At 42.6% G+C, this 25118-nt stretch overlaps 1 protein-coding gene across 1 annotated transcript in view; it reads left to right on the top strand.

Annotated features, from left to right (window-relative positions):
* CASR (calcium sensing receptor) overlaps positions 1 to 25118 on the top strand; it is a 109335-nt gene that overhangs the window by 7129 nt on the left and 77088 nt on the right. Inside the window, exon 2 of the mRNA XM_026657406.1 lies at positions 22857 to 23163. Within this exon, the coding sequence (XP_026513191.1) occupies positions 22857 to 23163 (307 nt within the window). The remainder of the gene's footprint in view (positions 1 to 22856; positions 23164 to 25118) is intronic.

The following is a 25118-nucleotide window of genomic DNA, read 5'->3' as shown; positions in this document are numbered from 1 at the left end:
TGTAAAATTACCTTTTTTATCTTATGGATTCATATATTATGTAATATTAAATATGATGTTTTTTGTATTATTTAATGTACAAATACAAAATAAGCATTGAAAAAATGTTGGTGCCTGCCACACTCTTCTGAAAACACGAATGTGCTACTGGCCACAAAAAGGTTGGGGACCACTGCTCTACCAGATGACCCCTGGATCTTCTTGCTCGGCACCGGCGAGCGCTTCTTTGCTTTCTTCTTTGGCACCGACGACGGCGAACGATGTCGAGAGGACCCGGGCGCCGGCAGCGCACTGCGCATGGAGGCCGAAGTACTCGATGCAGCCTGCACAGAGGGCTCAGAAGCCGGGCGGAGAGCGGATTCCATCAGGAGAGCTCTGAGGCGAATGTCCCTCTCCTTCTGAGTGCAAGGCCAAAATTCTTACAGATCCAGCAACTCTCCTTGATGTGTGATTCTCCCAAGCACTTAAGGCAGCTGTCCTGGGGGTCACTCAAAGGCATAGGCCTGCCACAGACCGAGCAGGGCTTAAACCCAGGATCTTGGGGCATGGCCCGTTTGGGGTGAAGTCCTCTCTCGGACCTTAACTATCAGCTAACTATGTACTTAACAACTACTTAACAACTACTTAAAACATCATCAGCAAACATATATTTCTTGAATGGTTCTTATTCCCAAACTGGGTCTCTTTTACGGCCTGCTGCCATTATAGGTTTTCCCTTCTAGTGAGAGAATGGTATGGTAGATCTCAAATCAATGAAGGCTACACTCAGAAAGACCTCAAGACTTCTGGAATATGCTGCTCAAACAGTTTCACTTTTGTTTCTACTGCCTGTCCCTCCCTTCTCACATTTATCTCCAGACTTCTTCTCCTTGTCCAGATCTATTCCGCCCCCAACAATCTTCTATTCATTGAACTTTTTGAAACTTTGCACTTTAGAGAGAGGTAAGGGATTGACTCTGTGTACACAAATTTACAGAGGGACAATAGGGTTGAAGTCTGTTATTTCTTACCTCTATATATTACACTGGTCTACAATTTTTGAGAAGTCGTCTGCTTCAGAGATAAAATGTGCTATATATTATGTATTTTGATGTGCTGAATTCAAATATGACAATTAAAACAAATGGTTGGCTACTGTTTCTAAGATATTTAAGTTTTTACATTTTATGTCTATGTATATTGTGTAGATAGTAGAGTTTTAATCATAAATTGTAAACCTAGGTCTTTTCATGTGTTTATGGTTGCTTTACATGATAATATTTCACCTGTCCTGTTTATGTAACACTTTAAAAATCAGCAAAAGGGTTATATAAATAAAATTTATTATGAAACAAAAGGCAAAAAACTATTCTGTACATAGTTTAGTCCTATTCAGTGTCTACTCGGCGCTTCTTGGCTTGTCTCTTGTATTCATTAAATGGAGCATCTCTTGTCACTGTCCAGCAATAGTCTGCAAGCATTGATGGGCTCCATTTGCCCTGATAGCGTTTCTCCATTGTTGCAATGTCCTGGTGAAATCGCTCGCCGTGCTCGTCGCTCACTGCTCCGCAGTTGGGTGGAAAAAAATCTAGATGAGAGTGCAAAAAATGTATCTTTAGTGACATGTTGCAACCAAGGCTTTTGTATGCCTTGAGGAGGTTTTCCACCAACAACCTGTAGTTGTCTGCCTTGTTGTTTCCGAGAAAATTTATTTTCCTTGCCACGCAGTGCATGGTCAAATGCATCATCTCGAAGAAGTTCACGAATCTGAGGACCAACAAAGACACCTTCCTTTATCTTAGCTTCACTTAACCTTGGAAATTTTCCACGGAGGTACTTGAAAGCTGCTTGTGTTTTGTCAATGGCCTTGACAAAGTTCTTCATCAGACCCAGCTTGATGTGTAAGGGTAGTAACAAAATCTTCCTTGAGTCAACAAGTGGTGGATGCTGAACACTTTTCCTCCCAGGCTCCAATGACTGTCGGAGTGGCCAATCTTTCTTGATGTAGTGGGAATCTCTTGCACGACTATCCCATTCGCAGAGAAAACAGCAGTACTTTGTGTATCCAGACTGCAGACCAAGCAAGAGAGCAACAACCTTCAAATGGCCACAAAGCTGCCACTGATGTTGGTCATAGTTTATGCACCTCAAAAGTTGTTTCATGTTGTCATAGGTTTCCTTCATATGGACTGCATGACCAACTGGAATTGATGGCAAAACATTGCCATTATGCAGTAAAACAGCTTTAAGACTCGTCTTCGATGAATCAATGAACAGTCTCCACTCATCTGGATCGTGAACAATGTTGAGGGCTGCCATCACACCATCGATGTTGTTGCAGGCTACAAGATCACCTTCCATGAAGAAGAATGGGACAAGATCCTTTTGACGGTCACGGAACATGGAAACCCTAACATCACCTGCCAGGAGATTCCACTGCTGTAGTCTGGAGCCCAACAGCTCTGCCTTACTCTTGGGTAGTTCCAAATCCCTGACAAGGTCATTCAGTTCACCTTGTGTTATGAGGTGTGGTTCAGAGGAGGAGGATGGGAGAAAATGTGGGTCCTGTGACATTGATGGTTCAGGTCCAGAAGTTTCATCCTCTTCCTCTTCCTCGTCTGACTCAAGTGAGAATGATTCTGGTGCATCAGGAACCGGCAGTCCTTCTCCGTGGGGTACTGGGCGTATAGCTGATGGAATGTTTGGATAATGCACAGTCCACTTTTTCTTCTTTGACACACCTTTCCCAACTGGAGGCACCATGCAGAAGTAACAATTGCTGGTATGATCTGTTGGCTCTCTCCAAATCATTGGCACTGCAAAAGGCATAGATTTCCTTTTCCTGTTCAACCACTGGCGAAGATTTGTTGCATAAGTGTTGCAGCATATGTGTGGGGCCCACCTTTTGTCCTGATCTCCAATTTTGCAGCCAAAATAAAGGTGATAGGCTTTCTTAACCATAGTGGTTATACTGCGCTTTTGTGATGCAAAAGTCACTTCACCACAAACATAGCAGAAGTTATCTGCACTGTTCACACAAGTACGAGGCATCTCTGCTCACTTTGGCTAAACAGAAATGTGTTCCTTTGCAAAATCAAACACTGACAAATAAGAGAGCACGACACTGTATGATTTCTAGAGCTGATATAGGGCAATTTGTTCAGCAGAGTGATGTAAGCTTCGTTATGATTGCATCATCCATGACTTCTAGGAATAACATGATGCAATTCATATCATGTATGACGCAATACCAGCTTCAGATTGCATCATTCATTGTTTTGCCTAAAAAGCAAGTACTGTCCAAACCCAGTCATAGATTTATTCATAGATCCAGTCAAAGATGTATTTTAGTCATTTCTGGTTTAAATTGAGATCCCTTCCCTTTATAACTCACTTATCCTCCGCCATTCCCAAGTCAAGGGTCGTATATACTGACCCAATAGCATATCTTGAAAACTAGAGCCAATCAACAATTTTAAGCATCATTTTCGTTCTCAGTGACCCAGAATTAGTAAAGTTTGACTACATTTATTTCAGAAGCATTTTGGCTGTAGAGCAGTGTTATTTATTTATTTAAAATTATTTTTGCTGTTAACAAGCATGTTATCTCTGGAGACACAAATCCACAGTTTGAGAACTGCAAAACTAAGCATCTCTGATAGTATTTTCTAGACTGAGCACTGAGTCCCATTGGGTAGATAGAAAGATTAACCTAAATAATCTATACAGAAGTTCCTGGAACCCTATGAGATTGGGTCCCTAATCCATGAACTATTGGAACTCATTTACAAAACTTTTTTTAAACATTACATGAATATATTGTCTCATACTATAGAATTAGAATTTATAATCCCTATTCCATGATGAGGTATCTTTGAGCTATAATGTATCTTAAATAAAACTATCTTTAGATAGGTTTTTTCCTCAAAAAGCATTTTATCAAAAAAATCCAATTTAAATAAAAAAAATAAATTAAAAAAAAAAATTGTTGATTTTTATCCACCCTGATCAATGGGTATTAGCCATGATGGCCAGGGATGCAACACCATGCTCTACGTGTTCCTAAACCTCTGACTGCCATATGCTGGGACTGGACGACAGAGGATGGATCACTTGATAATTGCCCTGTTCTGTTCATTCCCTTAAAATTTGGCCTTGGCCAATATCAAAGACAAGATACTGGGCTAGATGGACCATTGGTCTGACCCAGTATGGACGTTCTTATGTTCTTGTATTTTACCCTACAGGTCACTTGAAAACTGCTTGCTGCCAGTGTTGCTTTGAGGGGTAGTCAGTATTCATAATCTGAAGTTTGAAGTGTTTTGACTGTAAGGGCCCAGATCTTGCTCTATGATGAGAAGTGCTCAGGGTAGCTCAAGAGGTGAATGTGCAAAGGTGGCTTTAAACCTTTGCAATCTCCAATCCTAGCATCATCCAGAAAGGTATCTGGTGTAATTTACATTGGTTGCCAACTGTCCCAAGGAGTTCTTTCAATAGAAGGGATCACCAGGGCACAGGAGTACTCCAGGCATACCCCCTTTTCCGCAAACTCACTCTAGCAGCTGGAGAAGAGGGGTCAACAGCTCCTAAACACCCCCTCAGGTTCTCCTCCCCGTCCCTTTCCTCCCTATGACTGGAGGGGTGTTAACAGGCCACTTCACCTTGAATGATCCCTTGAAATATATTACCTACTTATGCTAAAAAATCCATTTTGTATTTAGAAGTGACACTCTGAGTAAGTTTCCCAGACCTGAAGAAGAGCTCTGTGTAAGCTCAAAAGCTTGTCTCTCACCAACAGAAGTTGATCCAATAAACAATATTATCTCACCTTGTCTCTCTAATATTGTGGGACCGACACAGCTACAACAACACTGCATAGGAGCTGCTATAACATTTCTGTGGCACCTGAGAAATCATCCCATGTGGGGAAATCTTGCTGTGGTTGGCTACTCAGGCATTAGGGTTGCTTTGCCGTAACACATCAAAGAATCAAATAAAATCATGACTTGGTAATACTGCACTGTATAGCAAAAATGTAGAGGAGCATCCCTGGTGGAAAGGAGGAATAAGATTGCAGAGATAGCACTTTCCTGTTCTGTGCTCCTCAACTGGAATCTGTAGGAGACAAATTCCCTTCTCTTGCCAGAGCAGAGGGGATGATATGACCTTATTTTAGATGACTGGGTACAACTGCATCTTTTTTATCAAAGGCATGTGTCAAACCATATGGGAAAATTGAGCCCAATCTTTTCATGAGCATTTGGTCAACTTCTCTAAATGGATATTTCCAAAATGGTACCTTTCTCTTTTTTCTCATTCTTTTCTTTCATTAGACAGTAATATCAGAAAGCCACCATATTTATTCTATGGACGAGTTTTAGCCTTGAGAGAGAAAAAAGACATATGAGTTCCATCCAGTCCATCCCTAGCATTCCAGGTGGCTACATTGCTCCTTTCTGGTCTGTTCTATAGTCTGATATTAAATGTCCTAACCAATGGGGCTTCCACCCCTTCCATTTTGAGACTATTCAACCTGAACTACAGTGTTAGGATATTTTTCCTGATATTCAGCCTTGATCAGTTTCATCCTTTTACTCCTATCATATCTTCTCAGAACACAAAAAGCAATTCCATGCCCACTCCTCCCCATTCAAATACTTGTAGAATTGCCTCTTGTCAATCTTTGTCTAGCTATCCAATGCCTCTGCATATTCATTGACATAAATTTAATTTGTGTATCTTACATAATATTATCTGGAAAATTTCTCATACTGAATTTAACAGTGAAAAGAAAAAAGAAAAGTAAGAATTTCCCCATTGCTCTCATTGTCCTGGTGTCATTGGCAAAATACTTCTCTCCACCTTGGTCTTACCAGCTTGAGGTCTGAGTCCTAAAACCTAAGGGAAAAACTTGCCCACAATTTTCATCCTCATTGGAAATGTAAAATGGGGTTATTTCAAGCCACAGGAATTGCATATTTGCAGCTTGTGTTTCCGAAATATCTCTTACATATAATTAATTGTTTAAGTAGTGCAAGTATTGAGAGAGTGATGTAAAATTCATCTACTATGTTGTATATTTGCCTGCAGTTTTACTTAAGACTGTTTCCCATCACATTTCTGGTGTATACATTTTGTGTAGAATAGTAATAAAGGCAGAATACATCACAAAATGAATCAGTCCCCAGTGGCCTTATTCAGATCCTAATCTCTCTGTCCTTTTTAGATCTCAGAAACATTATTTATTATTAATGTATTATTTGAAATAACGTAGCACCTAGGCGCCCTAATCGTGAACTGTTCATATCATAATGTTGTGATTTTTTGCAATGACAATGAATCTTCACAGCATTACGATACGTCGTTGCCTTATGGTGACAAAATGCCATCGTATCACCAGAACGCAGTACAACAATGCAATATTCTGATGCACATCTCCATAATCTGATGGTCCACACTATGACACATTTCCACATTACAAAATAGTATTTTTGCATCACAGTGAACCATCCTGATTTCAGGAACTTTAACATCCTTTGCACCCACATTAGATGTAGGACTGTCCCATTGTAATCAGGACAGGAAACATTTGTTGTCTGCCTTTAAAAGCTCTAACTTTCTCATGGAGATATTCACAATCCCAAACGGCGAATTACATGAGTAGCCTGCCATTTGAACTCTACTTCTGAAACCAAATTATTCAGGGCCTTCATTCTCTCTTCCCTTCCTTCTTCCCTGAGCCATTTGTAATTTCCCAGTTTCCACAACCCCCCTCAGACTCTCCTACTTGTAAGAAAGATCTTTGGCTGATTATGTCCATTGCCTATGGGACTCTTTACTGTCACAGTCAGGTAAAAGTGCAGAATCTCTGGCTGTTTTAAAAGCAAGATAAAGCTGCATTTAGAGTTTTCACTTTATTTTGTTGTTCCTTCCTCTCTTGTTTTATTAGTTTCATGCTTGTTAATTTTAAGTCTTGGTGGGTGCAGCTGATGATCTGTTGTTTTTGCACTGAAGTCACTGTGTAACATAAAGATATTGAGTGTTCCTATAGATCTTCATCTCTCTTCTGGGTCCAGGCTGTGAGAGCTGTTCAAACCAAAAAATGTTTCTGGGCTTCCTTGTAAAAAACACACTGGTGTCCATTGAAAGTCTGAGGAGGCAAATTCAAGCAGAACAAATCATCTGGCCCTGATTTAAGATGACACTGCTGGGCCCACAAATGAAGATTTTGAAGTGGGGCAGCCTGAAGGGAACAGTTGTGGAGAGGGAGGCTGCAGAGAAGTCCATGTTACTGCCTGCTGAGCATGTTGGAGGAGGGTGAGGAGGTTTGTTGAAGTGGCACCTTTATATCTCCTTCCAACTGAGGCAGTGGCAGTGTTTGTCCTGTGTGGGCCCCCTACATTCTGGGCCCCTGCCAGTGTTGGGGACAGCAGGGGAATTAGGAGAGGCTCAAGGAAGCAGGAGTGAATCCTCTTAAAGCCCTTCCCATCCCTGTCTCCCCCTGCCTGTCTCTGGCTCCTGCTCCCAGCTGGGAGCTCCACTGTCTTGGCAGCTTTGCTACTTAGCTCTGGCTCTGCTTCTGGGTCCGCCCCAGGCTCCCAGCAGCTTCAGCCCCTGCGCTCCCCTACTTGGTCCCAGGCTGTAGTGTCCCGATGCTGCCCTGCCTCTAAGCACCTCTCACTCTCTGCCTGGACCTGGCATCAGCATGTACTAGCTTAGAGGATGCTCTGCAGGGGCGGGAAAGGGTCTGACATGGGAGCACAGGAGCAGGAGCCTCTGAAGAGGGCCTTCCGTTTGGCCTGCTGGGTATCAGTTCCTTCCTGCTCCCTAATGGGGGGTCTGCTGTAAAGGCTGCCCTGCTACCCAGCTCTGACTGGCCCCAGGCTCCTGGCAGCTCCGGCCTTTATGTTCCCTGGCTGCCAGGTGGTCCCTTTCTCCCTGGATGCAGAGCGTCCTCCAAGTTGGGGTGGAGGTGCTCAAAGACAGGTTAGCATGGGAACACTGCATATGTGACTGGGCAGGGGCACACAGGTGCTGGAGCTGCCAGCAGCCCGGGGTGGAGCTCGAGCCGGCTATCAGGGCTGTCCTTACAGCAGAGCTCCCAGCAGGGAGCAGGACCTAGTAGCTGACACCCAGTGGGCCAAACAGAAGACCTTTGTGAGTGGGATCTGGCTCACAGGTCACAAATGTGATTGCTCTGGGCATCTCTAGATGATCTAAGATTAGCTGGAAGCATTTTATAATATGCCTTGTATAGATTACTCTATCTAATATCACACCCTAACACCTTCTAAATCTCTAGTGAAGAGAAAGCCTTTCTATGTTAAAATGGGTTAGGCTTTAACTTGACCAGTTTAGCACATTCTCTTCATTTTAACTAGGATTTTGAAGGTGTTAATTTGAAGCTATTATTCATTATCATTATTTCTCTTACTGTAGCGCCTACTCTAGGAGCCCCAGGGCAGGTCTACACTTACTTCCTGGTCCGGCCGTAAGCAATCGATCTTCTGGGATCGATCCCGGAAGTGCTCGCCGTCGACGCCGGTACTCCAGCTCGGCAAGAGGAGTACGCGGCATCGACGGGGGAGCCTGCCTGCTGCGTCTGGTAAGTTCGAACTAAGGTACTTCGAATATTTGCGTACCTTAGTTCGAAGTGGGGGGTTAGTGTGGACCAGGCCTACGTCATAGACCAGGACCCCACTGTGCTAGGCATGGTGTAAACACAGAGCAAAAAAGATAGTTCCTGTCTCAAAACACTAGTAATCAGTATAACACAGACCCCTGCGGGGTAGTAACAGGAAACAATGAGACAATATTGTTTAAGCAGACAAAACAGACACGTGGTAGGGATAGAACACAACAAGCAGAGTGAACTATGTGATGGCAGCAAACATCATGTTAGCTCCATGTTAATGAGCCAACTCAATCTAATATCACACCTTGAAACCTTAGGCTAGACAAAGTCATAGTGTAGCAGCCACTCCCTGCTCTAATGGCCCTGGAAGCTTTAATGCAGTGGTGCCCCAAACTTTTCCTGTCATGCCCCCCCCCTTACCAGTGGTGGAATCTGTCCATGCCCCCACCCTCCATTATAGAACAGTTGGCTCAGCAGAGGAGCTTGGGCTGAAGGCAGAGCAGGGGGCAGAGTGGAGCTGCGGCTGGAGCTGGAGCTGGGCTGTGGGTGGAGCAGGGGGCAGAGTGGAGCTGCGGCTGGGGCTGGAGCTGGGCTGTGGGTGGAGCAGGGGGCAGAGTGGAGCTGCGGCTGGGGCTGGAGCTGGGCTGTGGGTGGAGCAGGGGGCAGAGTGGAGCTGCGGCTGGGGCTGGAGCTGGGCTGTGGGTGGAGCAGGGGGCAGAGTGGAGCTGCGGCTGGGGCTGGAGCTGGGCTGTGGGTGGAACAGGGGGCAGAGTGGAGCTGGGGCTGGGGCTGGGGCTGGAGCTGGGCTGTGGGTGTAGCGGGGGAAGAATGGAGCTGTGGCTGGGGCCAGAGCTGGGATGGGGGCGGAGCAGAGCTGCGGCTGGAAGAGGAGTGGAGCAGGGTGGTGCTCCCTCCCTGCCCCCCAGTCTCCGCTGTGCACCTTCCCAACGTTCTAGAGGAGAGCGCCCCACAGGTTGGGGACCACTGCTTTAATGACTGGGGAATTCACAGAAGAGAAACATTGGATCTTCTATTAATATGATGAGATTCACTGAGAACATTGTTGAAACTTCTCTCACATATCAAGCTGCAGTTAGAACCTTTGAGAATGTACTTGATTCCAAGCAGAACAACTAATGGTTCTCAGCAGGGCACAGCCTGTGGCAGCTAGTAAAAACATAGGCCGAAGAGTATCTTTTCCTTCTTGAAGAGGAAACATGGTCACCTGGTTAAGGCACACGATTTGGTGGCAGAAGATCCAAGTTCTGCCACTGACTTGCTGTATTGTTTTGAGCAAGTCATTTGGGTTAAACACTTTGGCCAGGATCCACAAAGGGACTTAGGTGTTGCAATGCTTAGGCCATGTCTACACTGTAAACTTTGGTTGACACAAGTGATGTAAAGCTAATTTATTTTCATCTTGTTTCTTTAATAACTTGCATTAAACCCAACACTTTAGTTGCAACAGGAAGATTTGGAGGGGAAATGTTTGTGGGTACATGTACACTGCAATGTAAGCCCGGACTCAAGCCCGCTTGCTCCGTATTTATATGCCCAAGCTTGAGCGGCCGCACTGAATATTGACCCTAGGTTTAGAATTGCTGAACCCAGTTCTCACACCTGTGCTCAGGCATCCACACTGCATTACACAAACCTGAGTCAAACCAGCCTGTACCAGGCTTCCTAGCTCCCTCTCCAGCTGTAGCCACTGTAGCCCTTAGATTGTGGTGTAGTGTGGAAAAACTTGACTGTCCACCCTGCACATTACAGGAAGTTGTCACAGCCTGCCAACACAACTTGCTGAGCTGTCTGCTGGGTCTACACACTCCTGGCAATCAGAGCCAGCAACGTGGAGGAGTCAACATTTGAAGAATATATCTTGCTTGGACTTTCACTCCTGTTTCAGGAAATAGGCAGAGCGTCCATGAGATACTAGTGGATGTTTTGGCAGCACTTTCTGAGCTACCAAAGGCACCTATTGGAGGAAAAGGATGATATAGACATGACACACTCGAACTGGTTGAAGCTGCTGAAGACTTTTGGTACAGTCGCTGATGCCCGCTATGTAGATTGGAGTTCTGGAGCACAGACTGGTGGGATCACATTATCATGTGCACCTGGGGTGACCAGCAATGGGTCCAGAAATTTAGCATAAAGAAAGCTACATTTCTGGAGCTTTGTGAGTAATTTGCTCCAACCCTCCAGCATCATGATACATGCATGCTGTCGGACATACTGGTCCAGAAGCAAGTTGCTATAACCATCTGGAAGCTGGCTACCTCAGTCTGCTAAAAGTCCATTACTAAGCAGCTTGGCAATGGAAAGTCAACTGTGGATAAAGTGGTGGCAGAGGTTTCTGGGGCAATAAAGTGTATGGAAATTAGGTTTGCCCAAGGAGGCATGCGTAAACAATATTCCTGAAGTAACTGCTGGTTTTGAGAACGGGGTTTCCAAATTGTGCTGGGGCCATTGATGTGACTCGTGCTCATAGTTCACCCTCCTCAAGGAGCACATGAGTACATCAGCCGCAAAAGGTACTACTCCATTCTTATGCAGGCTGATTTATGGATGCCAACGTGGGCTGTACTGGAAAAGTTTATGATGCCAGGGTTTTCCACTGATTGTGAGTCTATCTTCAAGGTCAGGCCAGGACACTGTTCCCACCAAATGATATTATCATAAATGGAGTAGCTGTTTCCACTGTTATTCTAGGGGACCCTGCGTATCCCCTTTTGCATTGGCTTACGAAAACGTATCCTGATCTCAGAGGCCCTGGCAAAAGAAGATTTAATGACACTTTCAGTAGGTGTAGAATGGTGGTTGAATGTGTGTTTGGCAGACTGAAATCCCGCTGGTGCTGTTTACAGAACCATTTGGATTCCAGTGTCATCAATGCTGCCTGCATTGCTGTGGCTTGCTGAGCTCTTCAATCTTTGTGAAACCAAAGATGAGTCATTTGTCCCCGAAATGGACTTTTGACAGTAGTAGATTGCTAACCTGGTACACTCAGCTAGCCAGACACCCGTGACAGCTAGAGCAGGGTGATGTGCAACAGAAATCAGGTATGCTCTATGTTATCACATTATGGACTTGTATGGACCAATGGAAGAGGGAGAATTGCATGTTTATGAATGTGTTTTTACAGCAGTGTTAACCATGAATGAAATACTGTCCCTGTATGCAATGAATGAGAGGATGATTGTCATTAATTTTAATTATGGATTAGATGACTTCTTATGTAATGGGGGGAGGATACACTATATGGCAAGAACTGTAGATTTTCATTATGGATTGATGTAAATAGATGTATTGAGAAATTGTGTTTTAGATATAACTTTCCAGTTGTGCCTTATCATGTGTTTATTATTTGAAGTACACATTACATGATGTGATGCAGTGATGGTAATAAACTTTCTTAATAAAATAAATGCCTTTATTTGTGAACATGGCTGTATTAAAAAAAATATTAAAGCGTTTTCAGCTGCCATTATAACAACAACAAAACAAGTAACAAACCAACATCAAAACCAGTAATAAAACAAAGTGCATAAAACAAACATTGAATAGGGCAAACAGTGAAGCCAGTGCTGACAAATAAATTCCCTGCTTTTGTGTGTCCCCCAGCATCCCTTTCTTGCCCATTTAGCATGTACTTGGCATTGCTGCATGAGGGTGGAGGCCTGCAGGGGGTAGAAGACTGCAGGGGTACATTTGCCCTGTCCAGCTAGTCCCAGCTGCATGGGCCACCCAACCATGGAATTGTCCACTGCGTTCCTGGTCTGAAGCACATGGTACCATGGAGGGGACTCAGGATGTGGAGCGGGTGCAGCAGGAGAAGCAGCCTCTCAAACAGGTCTTTCACTGGAGCTCTATCTTCCTCCCTAAAGTGACATTCCTACTCCGGAAATTCGCTGCCAGTCTCAATTCGTGCCCTGCAATTCTGTCCTCGCACTCTGCATCCTGTCTGTGCTTTTCCACTTGCCGTGAATCCTTCTCTCTTTGGTATTAAACCTGATTGTTGGCTCTGTACTGCGTGTCCACCATAAGTGCATCATGGAAACACTTCCTCTTGGACTGCTCCATGACCATTCTAAATCTCAGGCTCCTCCTGAAAACCAACATCAAAAATACATTATTGTCTCAGTACTTCAAAAAAGGTTCAGCGCATTCACAGAGAAACGTATCAGATGACTCTCCAGGCTAAAGAACAATACTTTGTAAAACTCTGCTTCAGTATATTGTCAGAGGAACACTTCGGTTCCCAGAAGCTCCATGGACACAACTTGAGTTAATCAGAATGAAAAGAGTGCACACATAATGGTATGTGTACACATATGTTTAAGAATTGCAGACCATTGTAGCCTGGGGAGCAGGGCAGGGACAGCCTGGCTTACTACCCAGCCTTCTCTGTCCTTTCACATTCCACGTGACATAACAATCCTGGAGGTTCCTGAATGTAAAGGTACATTCTATTGTGCTGGTGGCAAGTGTGCCACAGAGATTTTGAAGCTTATGGTGACTGAGCAGCACACCTATGAATGGAGTTGGCTGGTGTCCTACAGAAATCGGCCCAGAAAATGCACCCTTCTCCAAAATGTGACTACTCATCTGGACTTCCTACCATGGGAAAAGTTTCCAGCTATTAGCACCTGGGATTGGGTCAACATTTTTCAGGTAATCAACAGGATGCTGGATTAGCATTCACATGGATTACTGCTTCCCTGCAGCTTCCGATGCAGTCTGCTCTGACTATATCTAGCTATGGACTACATGCAAACACACACAATAATACTGACTCTCAAAGAACTACACAGTCATTCCCCTCCCTGTCCCCTGGCACATTTCTGGACTGCAGAAAAAAAATTCAGCTGTATTTTGAACATTAATTTCATCACCCGTGGCCTACATTGCCCCTGCCCCTCCCACGTATAGTTAACTGTTTACAGGAGGCTCATTATGCTGTGTCATGGCCAGTTTCTACAGTGCAGCATACTAAAAGGGAAGGCAATATACGGTTCTTACTTTTAACACCCTGGTACATCTTTGTAAGAAGGTGTGAGTATCAAATAAAAATTTATATATAAATGCTTGTATAACTGTTGTGTTTCACTTTTGAATTCCACATGGGGGGTGGTGACACCAAGGTGCTGGCACGCATTCTGCCATTAGCAGATACACACTGCTTCCCAAAGCTTGTGATAAATTTTACATTGGGTCATAAACTGGAAATCCCTCACATTCCTATATTAATAACAAACATGGAGCCAAAAACTTTCCAGGCTACCAGTTTATCAGGTAGGTAACTTCTGCACCTCTTCTGGTTCTGCTGCCATTTCTGCAGTGGACTGCTCTTCCAGGGGATCATCAAACAGCCTCTCCGAGTAGGGACCCAGGATGTGCTACAGGCAGCAAAGACTCCTCAGAGATCAGTATGAGCACCAGTCACTTCACTAACCTGAGCTAGTGCCTGCTGACTAGATTCGGGAGTCAGAAGTCACCATCCTGGCTGACTAGGCTATTGTGAAATGCTGGTGACTCAATGCTTGGAGCAGTACCCAGCATCTAATCATACTCTTTGTAGAATAGGCAGGATGATGCTGAGTTCCCAGAGGTGTAGTTCGCATCTCTGGTTTTACGACTGTTGCTCTTGAACCATTTAATTGGCCCCCTGAACTGGTCACTGGTCCAGTGAATCTACAGTGCTGCCATTTCCTGATGCATTCCTGGAACTCTTGCTGAAGTCAAACATTTTGCTCATCTCTCACCAGAGATTCACCAAAACTTTTCTGTGATCCCCTGACCAGATAGCAGTGTGCTCGGCAAAGGACTTCCTGTTAGCTCAGCAGTCAGAATCAAATAGAGGGTTAAATACTGAGCAGCTGTACTTGAACCAGGGGGGTTGCTTCCATTTCCTGGGAGTCAATTGGCTAATCTTGAGATAGAAAGGACAGGGAACACTGGCCAATAGGATTGTGGGATAGCATTGGCAGACTCTCAGGACATGAGTCTCGGAGACCCAAACATGAGTCTCGGGGACCCGGACATGAGTTGCATCCACATAGCAAAACTATGGAGTTTGGACCCAAGTCCCAGTGGGATTCGTGCTCAAACCCACTCCTCTTGCTAGGTCCCAGGGCCCAAAGGGCTTATTGGCCCAAGTCAGACAGAACTGTGTGTAGATGGAAGCGGGGTTTGGGCTTGAGCCTGAGTCTAAACCCAGGCTTACATTGCGGTGTAGACACTTTCAGAGATGATCTACATCTTAAATGGTGGTCCATCATATAAACAGTTTAAGTGCCATTGGTCTAAATGAAAATACTGTGGGTCATGTCTTGAGCAAACCTTGAACATTTTAAGAGTACTTGATTATAATAGAGGAAACTGTTAAATTTAAAAAGACCAGAAAATGATCCTGGAGAAGCAGTAAAGGACAGAAATGGGAACTGGCTAAATTTCTATGGTTTGTGTTGTACAGGATGTCAAACTAGATGATCTACGGGTCCCTTTGGCCTTAAAAATCTGTGAAACAAAACCAAGCCATTGTGCTTTACACACCACTAGTCCACCTTTAATGACATTTAAAAGAAAGTGAGTGAATCTAATGCTTCTAATCCCACAAACAAGAGTAATAGCAGCAGTTTTGGTGATATGTTGTTATTGCTAAGGTTAAACTAATATATAAATAAAATAAATCAATACAACCATCAAGTCAATACTGAATCTTGGTCAGATCAATAAATTAATCTCACTGAATTGGAATTGAATAATAAAATGAGTTAAATCATCAAATTAGTTCTAAAAATTATAAACCCTTTTAAGTTCTAAAGATGATTCTTAAGAAGGTAACTGTGCATTTGGTTATAACCCCCCAACTAAGGAATTTTACTGATCTCAATTAAATCTATGACTGAGAACTGATTAAAAGCGTAATATTGAAACCAAATTATCTAATATCTGAATCACTACCTAAGAGCCATTATGCTTCTTTCTTAGAATTAAATTCCAGTGTGGTGACTAGAACACATATTATAAGACAGGCTCTAAGAAAACATTTTGATAAGCAGGAGTTTGACAGCTCTCCTATGAACCAAAGTGTTTGCTACAATTTAAGTTTCTTAGGACTTTTAAATACAGAATACCAAAGACACTTCAATGAGTATCTTCATGAGACAAGGATTATGGGAGTTTAAACTTTTTTTCTGGTAACTTCACCATGTGACTTTGTGGATTCTCATACATGCATGCATGCACACTATCACCCTATTGCATCCTAAAATTAGAAAATAAAAAGCCTGGGACATCTCCCAGCTAATAAAAATATAAGACAAAAATAGATAAAAGATAAACAAGATATTTAAGATAACGGATTTGCGACCTCTTCAGCTTTCACAGTCCTTTAGACTCTCATTGTCTAGGAGCTGGAACCTGCAGTCAAGGAGCAGGTAGTGATGTTCTGCTGGCACAGCACATCTCCCTAGGTACAGGGACAGAGTGGTCAAAGGCTGGAGTACCCTGTTTGCTGATGTTATGACTTCCTCTTTACAAGATGATCAGTCTTGGGGATTCTGGAACATCAGTTTTCCCTCAGGTGGCTTGTTGACTCAAAAGGCTTCTCAATCTGACCCTTGAGTTTTACAGTTTGAAAACTTCATAGATTCCAAGGCCAGAAGGGACCCTTGTTATCATCTAGTCTAACCTGCTTATAACATAGGCCATAGAGCTTCCCCAAAATAATTCCTTTTGAAGTAAACACATCTTTTAAAGAACCCATTCAACCTTGATTTAAATATTGCCAGTGATGGAGAATCCTTGGTAAGTTGTTCCAATAGTTAATTACAATCACTGTTAAAATAGACACCTTATTTCTAGTCTGAATTTGTCTAGCTTCAGCAACAAGCCATTGGATCTTGTTATATGTCTGTCTGCTAGATTGAAGAGCCCATTATCAAATATTTGTTCCACATGTAGATACTCATAAAGTGTGATCAAGTCACCCTTTAACTTTCTCTTTATTAAGCTAAATAGATTGAGTTCTTTGAGTCTACCACTATAAGGCATGTTTTCCAATTCTTTAATCATTCTCGTAGCTCATCTCTGTACCCACTCCAATTTATCAACATGCTTCTTGAATTGTGGACACCAGAACTGGACACAGTATTCCAGCAGAGGTTGCACCAGTGCCAAATACAGAGGTAAAATAACCTCTCTACTCCTACTTGAGAATCCCCATTTTATGTATCCAAGGATTGCATCAGCCCTTTTGGCCACATCATGGCACTGGGTACTCATTCTTAGCTGATTATACACCATGACCCCCAAATCTTTTTCAGAATCACCTTTTCCCAGGATAGAATCCCCCATACTCCAAATATGGCCTACATTCTTTGTTCCTAGATGAATACATTTACACATAGCCATACTAAAATTCATATTGTTTGCTTGCGCCCAGCTTACCAAGTGAGACAGATTGCTATATATAAGTGACCTGTTTTCCTTATTATGTATCTCTCCCCAAATTTTTGTGTCACCTGTAAACTTTATCAGTGATGATTTTATGTTCTCTTCCAGGTCTTTAACAAAAATGTTAAATAGCATAGGGCCAAGGACAAATACCTGCAGGACCCCACTAGAAACACACATGTTTGATAATGTCATGCTAGGAGTCTACTACAGGCCACCTAACCAGGTGGAAGAGGTGGATGAGGCTTTTTTTAAACAACTAACAAAATCATCCAAAGCCCAAGATTTGGTGGTGATGGGGGACTTCAGCTATCCAAATTTATGTTGGGAAAATAACACAGCAGGGCACAGACTATCCAACAAATTCTTGGACTGCATTGCAGACAACTTTTTATTTCAGAAGGTTGAAAAAGCTACTAGGGGGGAAGCTGTTCTAGACTTGATTTTAACAAATAGGTAGGAACTCATTGAGAATTTGAAAGTAGAAGGCAGCTTGGGTGAAAGTGATCATGAAACCAATCATAGAGTTTGCAATTCTAAGGAAGGGTAGAAGGGAGTACAGCAAAATAGAGACAATGGATTTCAGGAAGGCGGATTTTGGTAAGCTCAGAGAGCTGATAGGTAAGGTCCCATGGAAATCAAGACTGCGGGGAAAAACAACTGAGGAGAGTTGACAGTTTTTCAAAGAGACACTATTAAGGGCCCAAAAGCAAGCTATTCTGCTGGTTAGGAAAGATAGAAAATGTGGCAAAAGACCACCTTGGCTTAACCACGAGATCTTGCATGATCTAAAAAATAAAAAGAAGTCATATAAAAATGGAAATTAGGACAGATTACAAAGGATGAATATAGGCAAACAACACAGGAATGCAGGGGCAAGATTAGAAAGGCAAAGGCACAAAATGAGCTCAAACTAGCTACGGGAATAAAGGGAAACAAGAAGAGTTTTTTATCAATACATTAGAAGCAAGAGGAAGACCAAAGACAGGGTAGGCCCACTGCTTAGTGAAGAGGGAGAAACAGTAACAGGAAACTTGGAAATGGCAGAGATGCTTAATGACTTCTTTGTTTCGGTCTTCACCGAGAAGTCTGAAGAAATGCCTAACATAGTGAATGCTAATGGGAAGGGGGTAGGTTTAGCAGATAAAATAAAAAAAGAACAAGTTAAAAATCACTTAGAAAAGTTAGATGCCTGCAAGTCACCAGGGCCTGATAAATACTAGAATACTCAAGGAGTTAATAGAGGAGGTATCTGAGCCTCTAGCTATTATCTTTGGAAAATCATGGGAGACAGGAGAGATTCCAGAAGACTGGAAAAGGGCAAATATAGTGCCCATCTATAAAAAGGGAAATAAAAACAACCCAGGAAACTACAGACCAGTTAGTTTAACTTCTGTGCCAGGGAAGATAATGGAGCAAGTAATTAAGGAAATCATCTGCAAACACTTGGAAGGTGGTAAGGTGGTAAGGGAATAGCCAGCATGGATTTGTAAAGAACAAATCGTGTCAAACCAATCTGATAGCTTTCTTTGATAGGATAACGAGTCTTATGGATAAGGGAGAAGCTGTGGATGTGGTATACCTAGACTTTAGTAAGGCATTTGATACGGTCTCGCATGATATTCTTATCAATAAACTAGGCAAATACAATTTAGATGGGTCTACTATAAGTTGGGTGCATAACTGGATGGATAACCCTACTCAGAGATCAGAGGGGTAGCAGTGTTAGTCTGAATCTGTAAAAAGCAACAGAGGGTCCTGTGGCACCTTTAAGACTAACAGAAGTATTGGGAGCATAATCTTTCGTGGGTAAGAACCGAGTTGTTATTAATGGTTCCCAATCCTGCTGGAAAGGCATAACAAGTGGGGTTCCGCAGGGGTCTGTTTTGGGACCGGCTTTGTTCAATATCTTCATTAACGACTTAGATATTGGCATAGAAAGTACGCTTATTAAGTTTGCAGATGATACCAAACTGGGAGGGATTGCAACTGCTTTGGAGGACAGGGTCATAATTCAAAATGATCTGGACAAATTGGAGAAATGGTCTGAGGTAAACAGGATGAAGTTTAACAAAGACAAATGCAAAGTGCTCCACTTAGGAAGGAAAAATCAGTTTCACACATTCAGAATGGGAAGAGACTGTCTAGGAAGGAGTATGGCAGAAAGGGATCTAGGGCTTATAGTGGACCATAAGCTAAATATGAGTCAACAGTGTGATGCTGTTGCAAAAAAAGCAAACATGATTCTGGGATGTATTAACAGGTGTGTTGTGAGCAAGACACGAGAAGTCATTCTTCCGCTCTACTCTGCGCTGGTTAGGCCTCAACTGGAGTATTGTGTCCAGTTCTGGGCACCACATTTCAAGAAAGATGTGGAGAAATTGGAGAGGGTCCAGAGAAGAGCAACAAGAATGATTAAAGGTCTTGAGAACATGACCTATGAAGGAAGGCTGAAAGAATTGGGTTTGTTTAGTTTGGAAAAGAGAAGACTGAGAGGGGACATGATAGCAGTTTTCAGGTATCTAAAAGGGTGTCATAAGGAGGAGGGAGAAAACTTGTTCACCTTACCCTCTAAGGATAGAACAAGAAGCAATGGGCTTAAACTGCAGCAAGGGAGGTTTAGGTTGGACATTAGGAAAAAGTTCCTAACTGTCAGGGAGGTTAAACACTGGAATAAATTACCTAGGGAAGTTGTGGAATCTCCATCTCTGGAGATATTTAAGAGTAGGTTAGATAAATGTCTATCAGGTTAGATAAATGTCTATCAGGGATGGTCTAGACAGTATTTGGTCCTGCCATGAGGGCAGGGGACTGGACTCGATGACCTCTCGAGGTCCCTTCCAGTCCTAGAATCTATGAATCTATGATTCCCGGTTTATAATTATATTTTGAGACCTATCAGTTCGCCAGTTTTTAATCCATGTTAATTTCATATCATTCTAGGTTTTTAATCAAAATGTCATGCGGTACCAAGTCAAATATCTAACAGAAATCTATTACATCATTTCAATTATCAATCAAACTTATTGTCTCATAAAAAATGTATCAAGTTAGTTTGACAGTATCTATTTTCCCTAAACCCATGTGGATTGGCATTAATTTTATTACCTTCCTTTAATTCTTTATAAATCAAGGCCCATATCAGTTGCTCTCTTATCATGCCCAGGATCCATGTCAGCCTGACAGGCCTATAATTACCCAGGTGATACTTTTAACCTTTTTTTATATATTGGCACAACTAGCTTTTCTCCAGTCTTCTGGAACTTCCACAGTGTTCCCAGACTTGTAGAAAATCAGCACTAGCAGTCTAGCAAGCTCCTCAGCCAAATCTTTTAAAACTCTGGCATGCAAATTATCCAGACCTGCCAATTTAAAAATGTGTAACTTTAATAACTGCAATTTAACATCTTTATGATACAATATTGGAATGGAAAGAGCATTGTTAGCATCATGTGATATGACCATATCATCTGCCTTTTTCCCAAATACAGAACAGAAATACTTATTGAACACTTCTGCTTTTCCTGTATTATTATTGACAATTCTAATATTTCTATCTAGTACTGGTCCAATACCATTGTTAAGATTTTTTTTGTTCTTAATATACCTAAAAATCTCCTTACTATTCTGGTCACAGAGTTCGCCTTGTGTCCCTTTGCTTCCCTTATCAATTTTCTACAATTCTAAGCTTCTGATTTATATTCATTACTATCAACTTCCCCTTGCTTCATTTTGAAATTATTTTTTTATTTATAGCTGCCTTTCACTTCACTTACTCAGGCCAGGTCTACACTACAGACTTATATCGGTATAAATACGTCGCTCAGAGATGTGAAAAATCCATATCCTTGAGCAACGTAGTTATACCAACCTAACCCGTGGAGTAGGCCGTGCTATATCGACTGGAGAGCTTCTCCTGTCGACATAATTACCACCTCTCGTGGATTAAATATGCTGACAAGAGAAGCTCTCCCGTCGGTGTAAGAGTATCTGACTTAAGTGCTACAGCGGCGCAGCTGCAGCTGTGCTGATGCAGCATTTAGGTGTAGCCCTTCCCTAAGCCTGGCAGCACCTCCCTCCAGGATCTTTGGCAGATCATGTGTGAGGCCTACCTTGCAGTCATGCAGCCTGATCCAGTCAGGTTCAAGTTAGGTCATCCTTTACTAGTGTCAATTCTGGAAAAGTCCTGTTTAAAAAATAATTTTAAAAAGTAATTTAAAAGGGAACTCTTTGCCAGAGGATGTTTTGAAGGCCAAGACTATAACAAGCTTCAGAAAAGAACTAGATATGTTCATGGAGGATAGGTCCATCAATGGCTATTAGCCAGGATGGGCAGGGATGGCGTCCCTAGAGTCTGTTTGCCAGAAGCTGGGAATGGGTGACGGGATGAATCACTTGATGATTACCTGTTCTGTTCATTCCCTCTGAAGCATGTGGCATTGGCCACTGTCGGAAGACAGCATACTGGGCTAGATGGATGTTTGGTGTGACCAAGTATGGCTGTTCTTATGTTCTTAATGTTTTCAATTAGAAAGTTTAGCACATCACAGGGATAATGCTCACCCCACCCCGAGGTGACACTCCAAACCCAAATTTCTAGTGCCCTGATGGCCATTTCTGATTGTCAATGTATGTAACTGTGGAAGCTCAGTCCAGAGCTAAAAAGCAGTCCTGAAATATGGCTTAGCCATTCCAGAGCAGAGTGGTAGCAGCAATCTTATGAGGCACTCCTTAAACATCCATGAGTCATGGAGTCCCCTGCCAAGATCTACTTGCAAGGTTCTGAACTCCTATCTAAAGGCAACTGCCCTGACCATTATAACAGAGGAAGACTGTAGTTAAAGCACTGGACTGGGACCCAGGATTTCTGTATTCTTGTTAAATTTTTCAAAACCATCTAAGTAATTTAGGAGCATATGTCTAATTTTCAAAAGTCAGACACTTAGGAGCATAAATCCCACTTTGGCACTTTTGAAAATTTACACACCAGTCCTGTTTTTTCTGTAGACTTGAAAGTCACTTCCCCTCTCTATGCATCCATTTCTCCATTTGTAAAAGAGGCATATTGATACTGACCTTTTCCACATGGGCGTTGTGAAGGGCCATCCATTCAGTGTTTGTGAGGTGAATGCCTGGTAATAATTAACATTAGAACATAAGAACAGACATACTGGATCAGACCAAAGGTCCATCAAGCCAGTATCCTGTCCTCTGACAGTGGCCAATGGCCATATGTACCCAAGTTAGATCTGGGGACTAAGTCCGGTAATTATTTTGTATCTGGTAAGGTCTCCAAGGTACAAGAGATACCAACCAACACTCCAGACCTGATCTCCTTCATCTTCCCTAGACTCTGTGGGGGGTTAGAAATCCACAGCCAGCTCTGGATGAGAACCAGATCCTCAAATCCAACCCACTCCCAAATATGGGAGTTTGAAGTCTTGATCCAAATCTTGCAGTTTAGGCCCATCTTTTCCAGGGACCTTTTCCTGCACTGACTGAAGTCAATAGCAAAACTCTCCATTAAATACAATAGGATGTGTGACTGGACTCTTCACACTATACTGTGCTTTTGATTTTCCTATCTAAAACCTCCAATTCTCTCTCTCTCTCACACACACACACAAAATCTCTCAATCTCTCTCTTGCTCACATGCTCTCTTGTTCACTATCTCTAATATGCACTTGCTTTCTCGGTCTCTTTTTCTCATCCGTACAATGTCTCCCCCTCTCTTTCTCTGCCGCCCACTCTCTCTTATTTTTATTTCTCGCCCATTTGTAGGTATAATTTCCGAGGTTTCCGGTGGTTGCAGGCTATGATCTTTGCCATAGAGGAAATAAACAGTAGCCCAACCCTCCTTCCCAACATGACCTTGGGATACAGGATATTTGATACCTGCAACACTGTCTCCAAAGCCCTGGAGGCCACACTGAGTTTTGTGGCCCAGAACAAGATAGACTCCCTGAACCTGGATGAGTTCTGCAACTGCTCAGACCACATCCCTTCTACCATTGCAGTAGTGGGGGCAACCGGCTCTGGGATCTCCACCGCAGTGGCCAATCTGCTGGGACTCTTTTACATACCTCAGGTACTGCATATTTTTCTCTTGTTTAGCTTACAAGGTGGGTTAGATCTTAGGCCTGGCCTATCTACTCTTTAGTCTAACCAGGCCAGGGCAAAGTTAGGTGAAACTATTTTGTAAAATAGCTAATTGTTAGTAGTATGGACAGAAAAACAAATTTACTGAGCCATGTTCAGGAATTGTATTACAACCTAATGTGATCCTAGCTCCTTGTAGTCCTTTCTCCGTTACAGACAAAAACAGTTTTAGCATGGAGGGCCTAACTGTGAGCTGTCCTGGTAAGGGCTTGTAGTACAAATAGGCCCTGAAAGTGCCATGAGATAGACAGTACCCTTATGTGACTCACACAGACATTTACAACAACACACAACAATACAACCTGGTCGATTTATATGATGTGACACAACCTATTCCTTTCATAAATATTTTATGTCATGGAGGACTCAATATTTTTGTTGGTGAAATGTGCTAGATTTCACTCTCCAGAATTGCCAGGTCTGTGTGTTCTGACTGAATAGGTACAGCCTTGAGCAGTGGCAGTGCAAGCTTCCATTTACCACTCTGCCAATTTGCCCTCGCCCTGCCCTAGCAGGACCACCTTTAGAAGCACAAAAGAAGTTCAGTTCATTCTTTCCTTTACCTCTCTGTTGAGACTGTCAACAAGAAGGTCAGTTACTACAAATTGCATTTTTGTGTGTGATGTGAACATTTGTGCGGCTGGGAATTGGATTGAAATGCATCCAACTCATTTCATAAAGCCTAAGGCCACCAAGAAGCCAACAGATGGCAACAACTTCCAGACACAAGCAATCTGGATTAGACAGAACCTATGAGATACATATCTCATTGGCATTCTCTTCAGTGATTTAGTCCCCTGAATACCCTTAGTTCAAATAAATCATTCACAGTTGCCAGTCGTTATAGACAATTGGCTAGTTGCTAGAGCTGAGTGAATTTTTTGTTTCACTGGCATTTCTTAAAAATCAGAAAAAGGTTCATTTCGAGTCAAACCAAACAATACATTTTTCATCGTTTTTGGCTGGTTGAAATTAGTTGAAAATAATTCACATGGAGTCCAAACAAAATATTTTGTTTCAATTCAATTGAAAATTTTTAGTTTCAATTTTGGGTGTTTTAACAGAAGCAGAGGAAGACTAGCTTCACTAAATGAACGGAGGAGCAGGAGGTGCCTTCTTTATAACTTTTAGACCAGTGGTTAGTGCACTGCTCTGGGATCTGAGTGACCTGGCTTCAACCTCCACCCCCCACCCCCGATGAGGAAAAGGGATTTGAATTTGAGTCTCTTACCTATTAGGAAAGTGCATGAGCCACACAGTCTAGTGTGGGATTTCCTCAGTCTGTTCTGTTGAAGCTTTTCCACTGTTTATAAATAATTAAATGGTCATTGGATCAGGGACTTGAAATTGGGTCTCCCACATCCTAGGTGAGTGCCCTCCCCCCACCACATACTCTATAGAATCATTCTCCCTCTCTTTCTATGGCCCAATGACCATTCATTGTTATCAACAGTGGGAATTCATGGTCATTCAAAAACTAACCCAGGCCTTAAATAAACAAAAGCTATTAAATCTCATCACAGTCTTCTACAAACTCTGCTGTCATTACAACAAACATTTATGGAATTAAAATTTGATTTGTAATATGTGCATTACAACAAAGTTTTAGCATAACATTTATAGTTGAATACTTTAGCACAAATATAAATATCTTCTTGCTCCTCTGATCTTCCTTCAGAGATGACTTTTCAGTCAACAAATACTGTGACCTAAAATGTGGTGCATGTCAGCTATTACAAACTGGTCCCATAACCCCACTATACAGTTACCCCAGCCTGTTGCTAGTGGATCAAATACACTGTATTTATGAGTTTGGGAGATGTTTATGGCCCAATAACATACTCCACAACTTTGGGGTTATTGTTTAAATATACTACACCGCTA

Source organism: Terrapene carolina, unplaced genomic scaffold (genome assembly GCF_002925995.2).
Source record: "Terrapene carolina triunguis isolate 2854851 unplaced genomic scaffold, T_m_triunguis-2.0 Scaffold242, whole genome shotgun sequence".
Classification (NCBI taxonomy): domain Eukaryota; kingdom Metazoa; phylum Chordata; order Testudines; family Emydidae; genus Terrapene; species Terrapene triunguis.
This window is presented reverse-complemented; position numbering and strand designations above follow the sequence as displayed.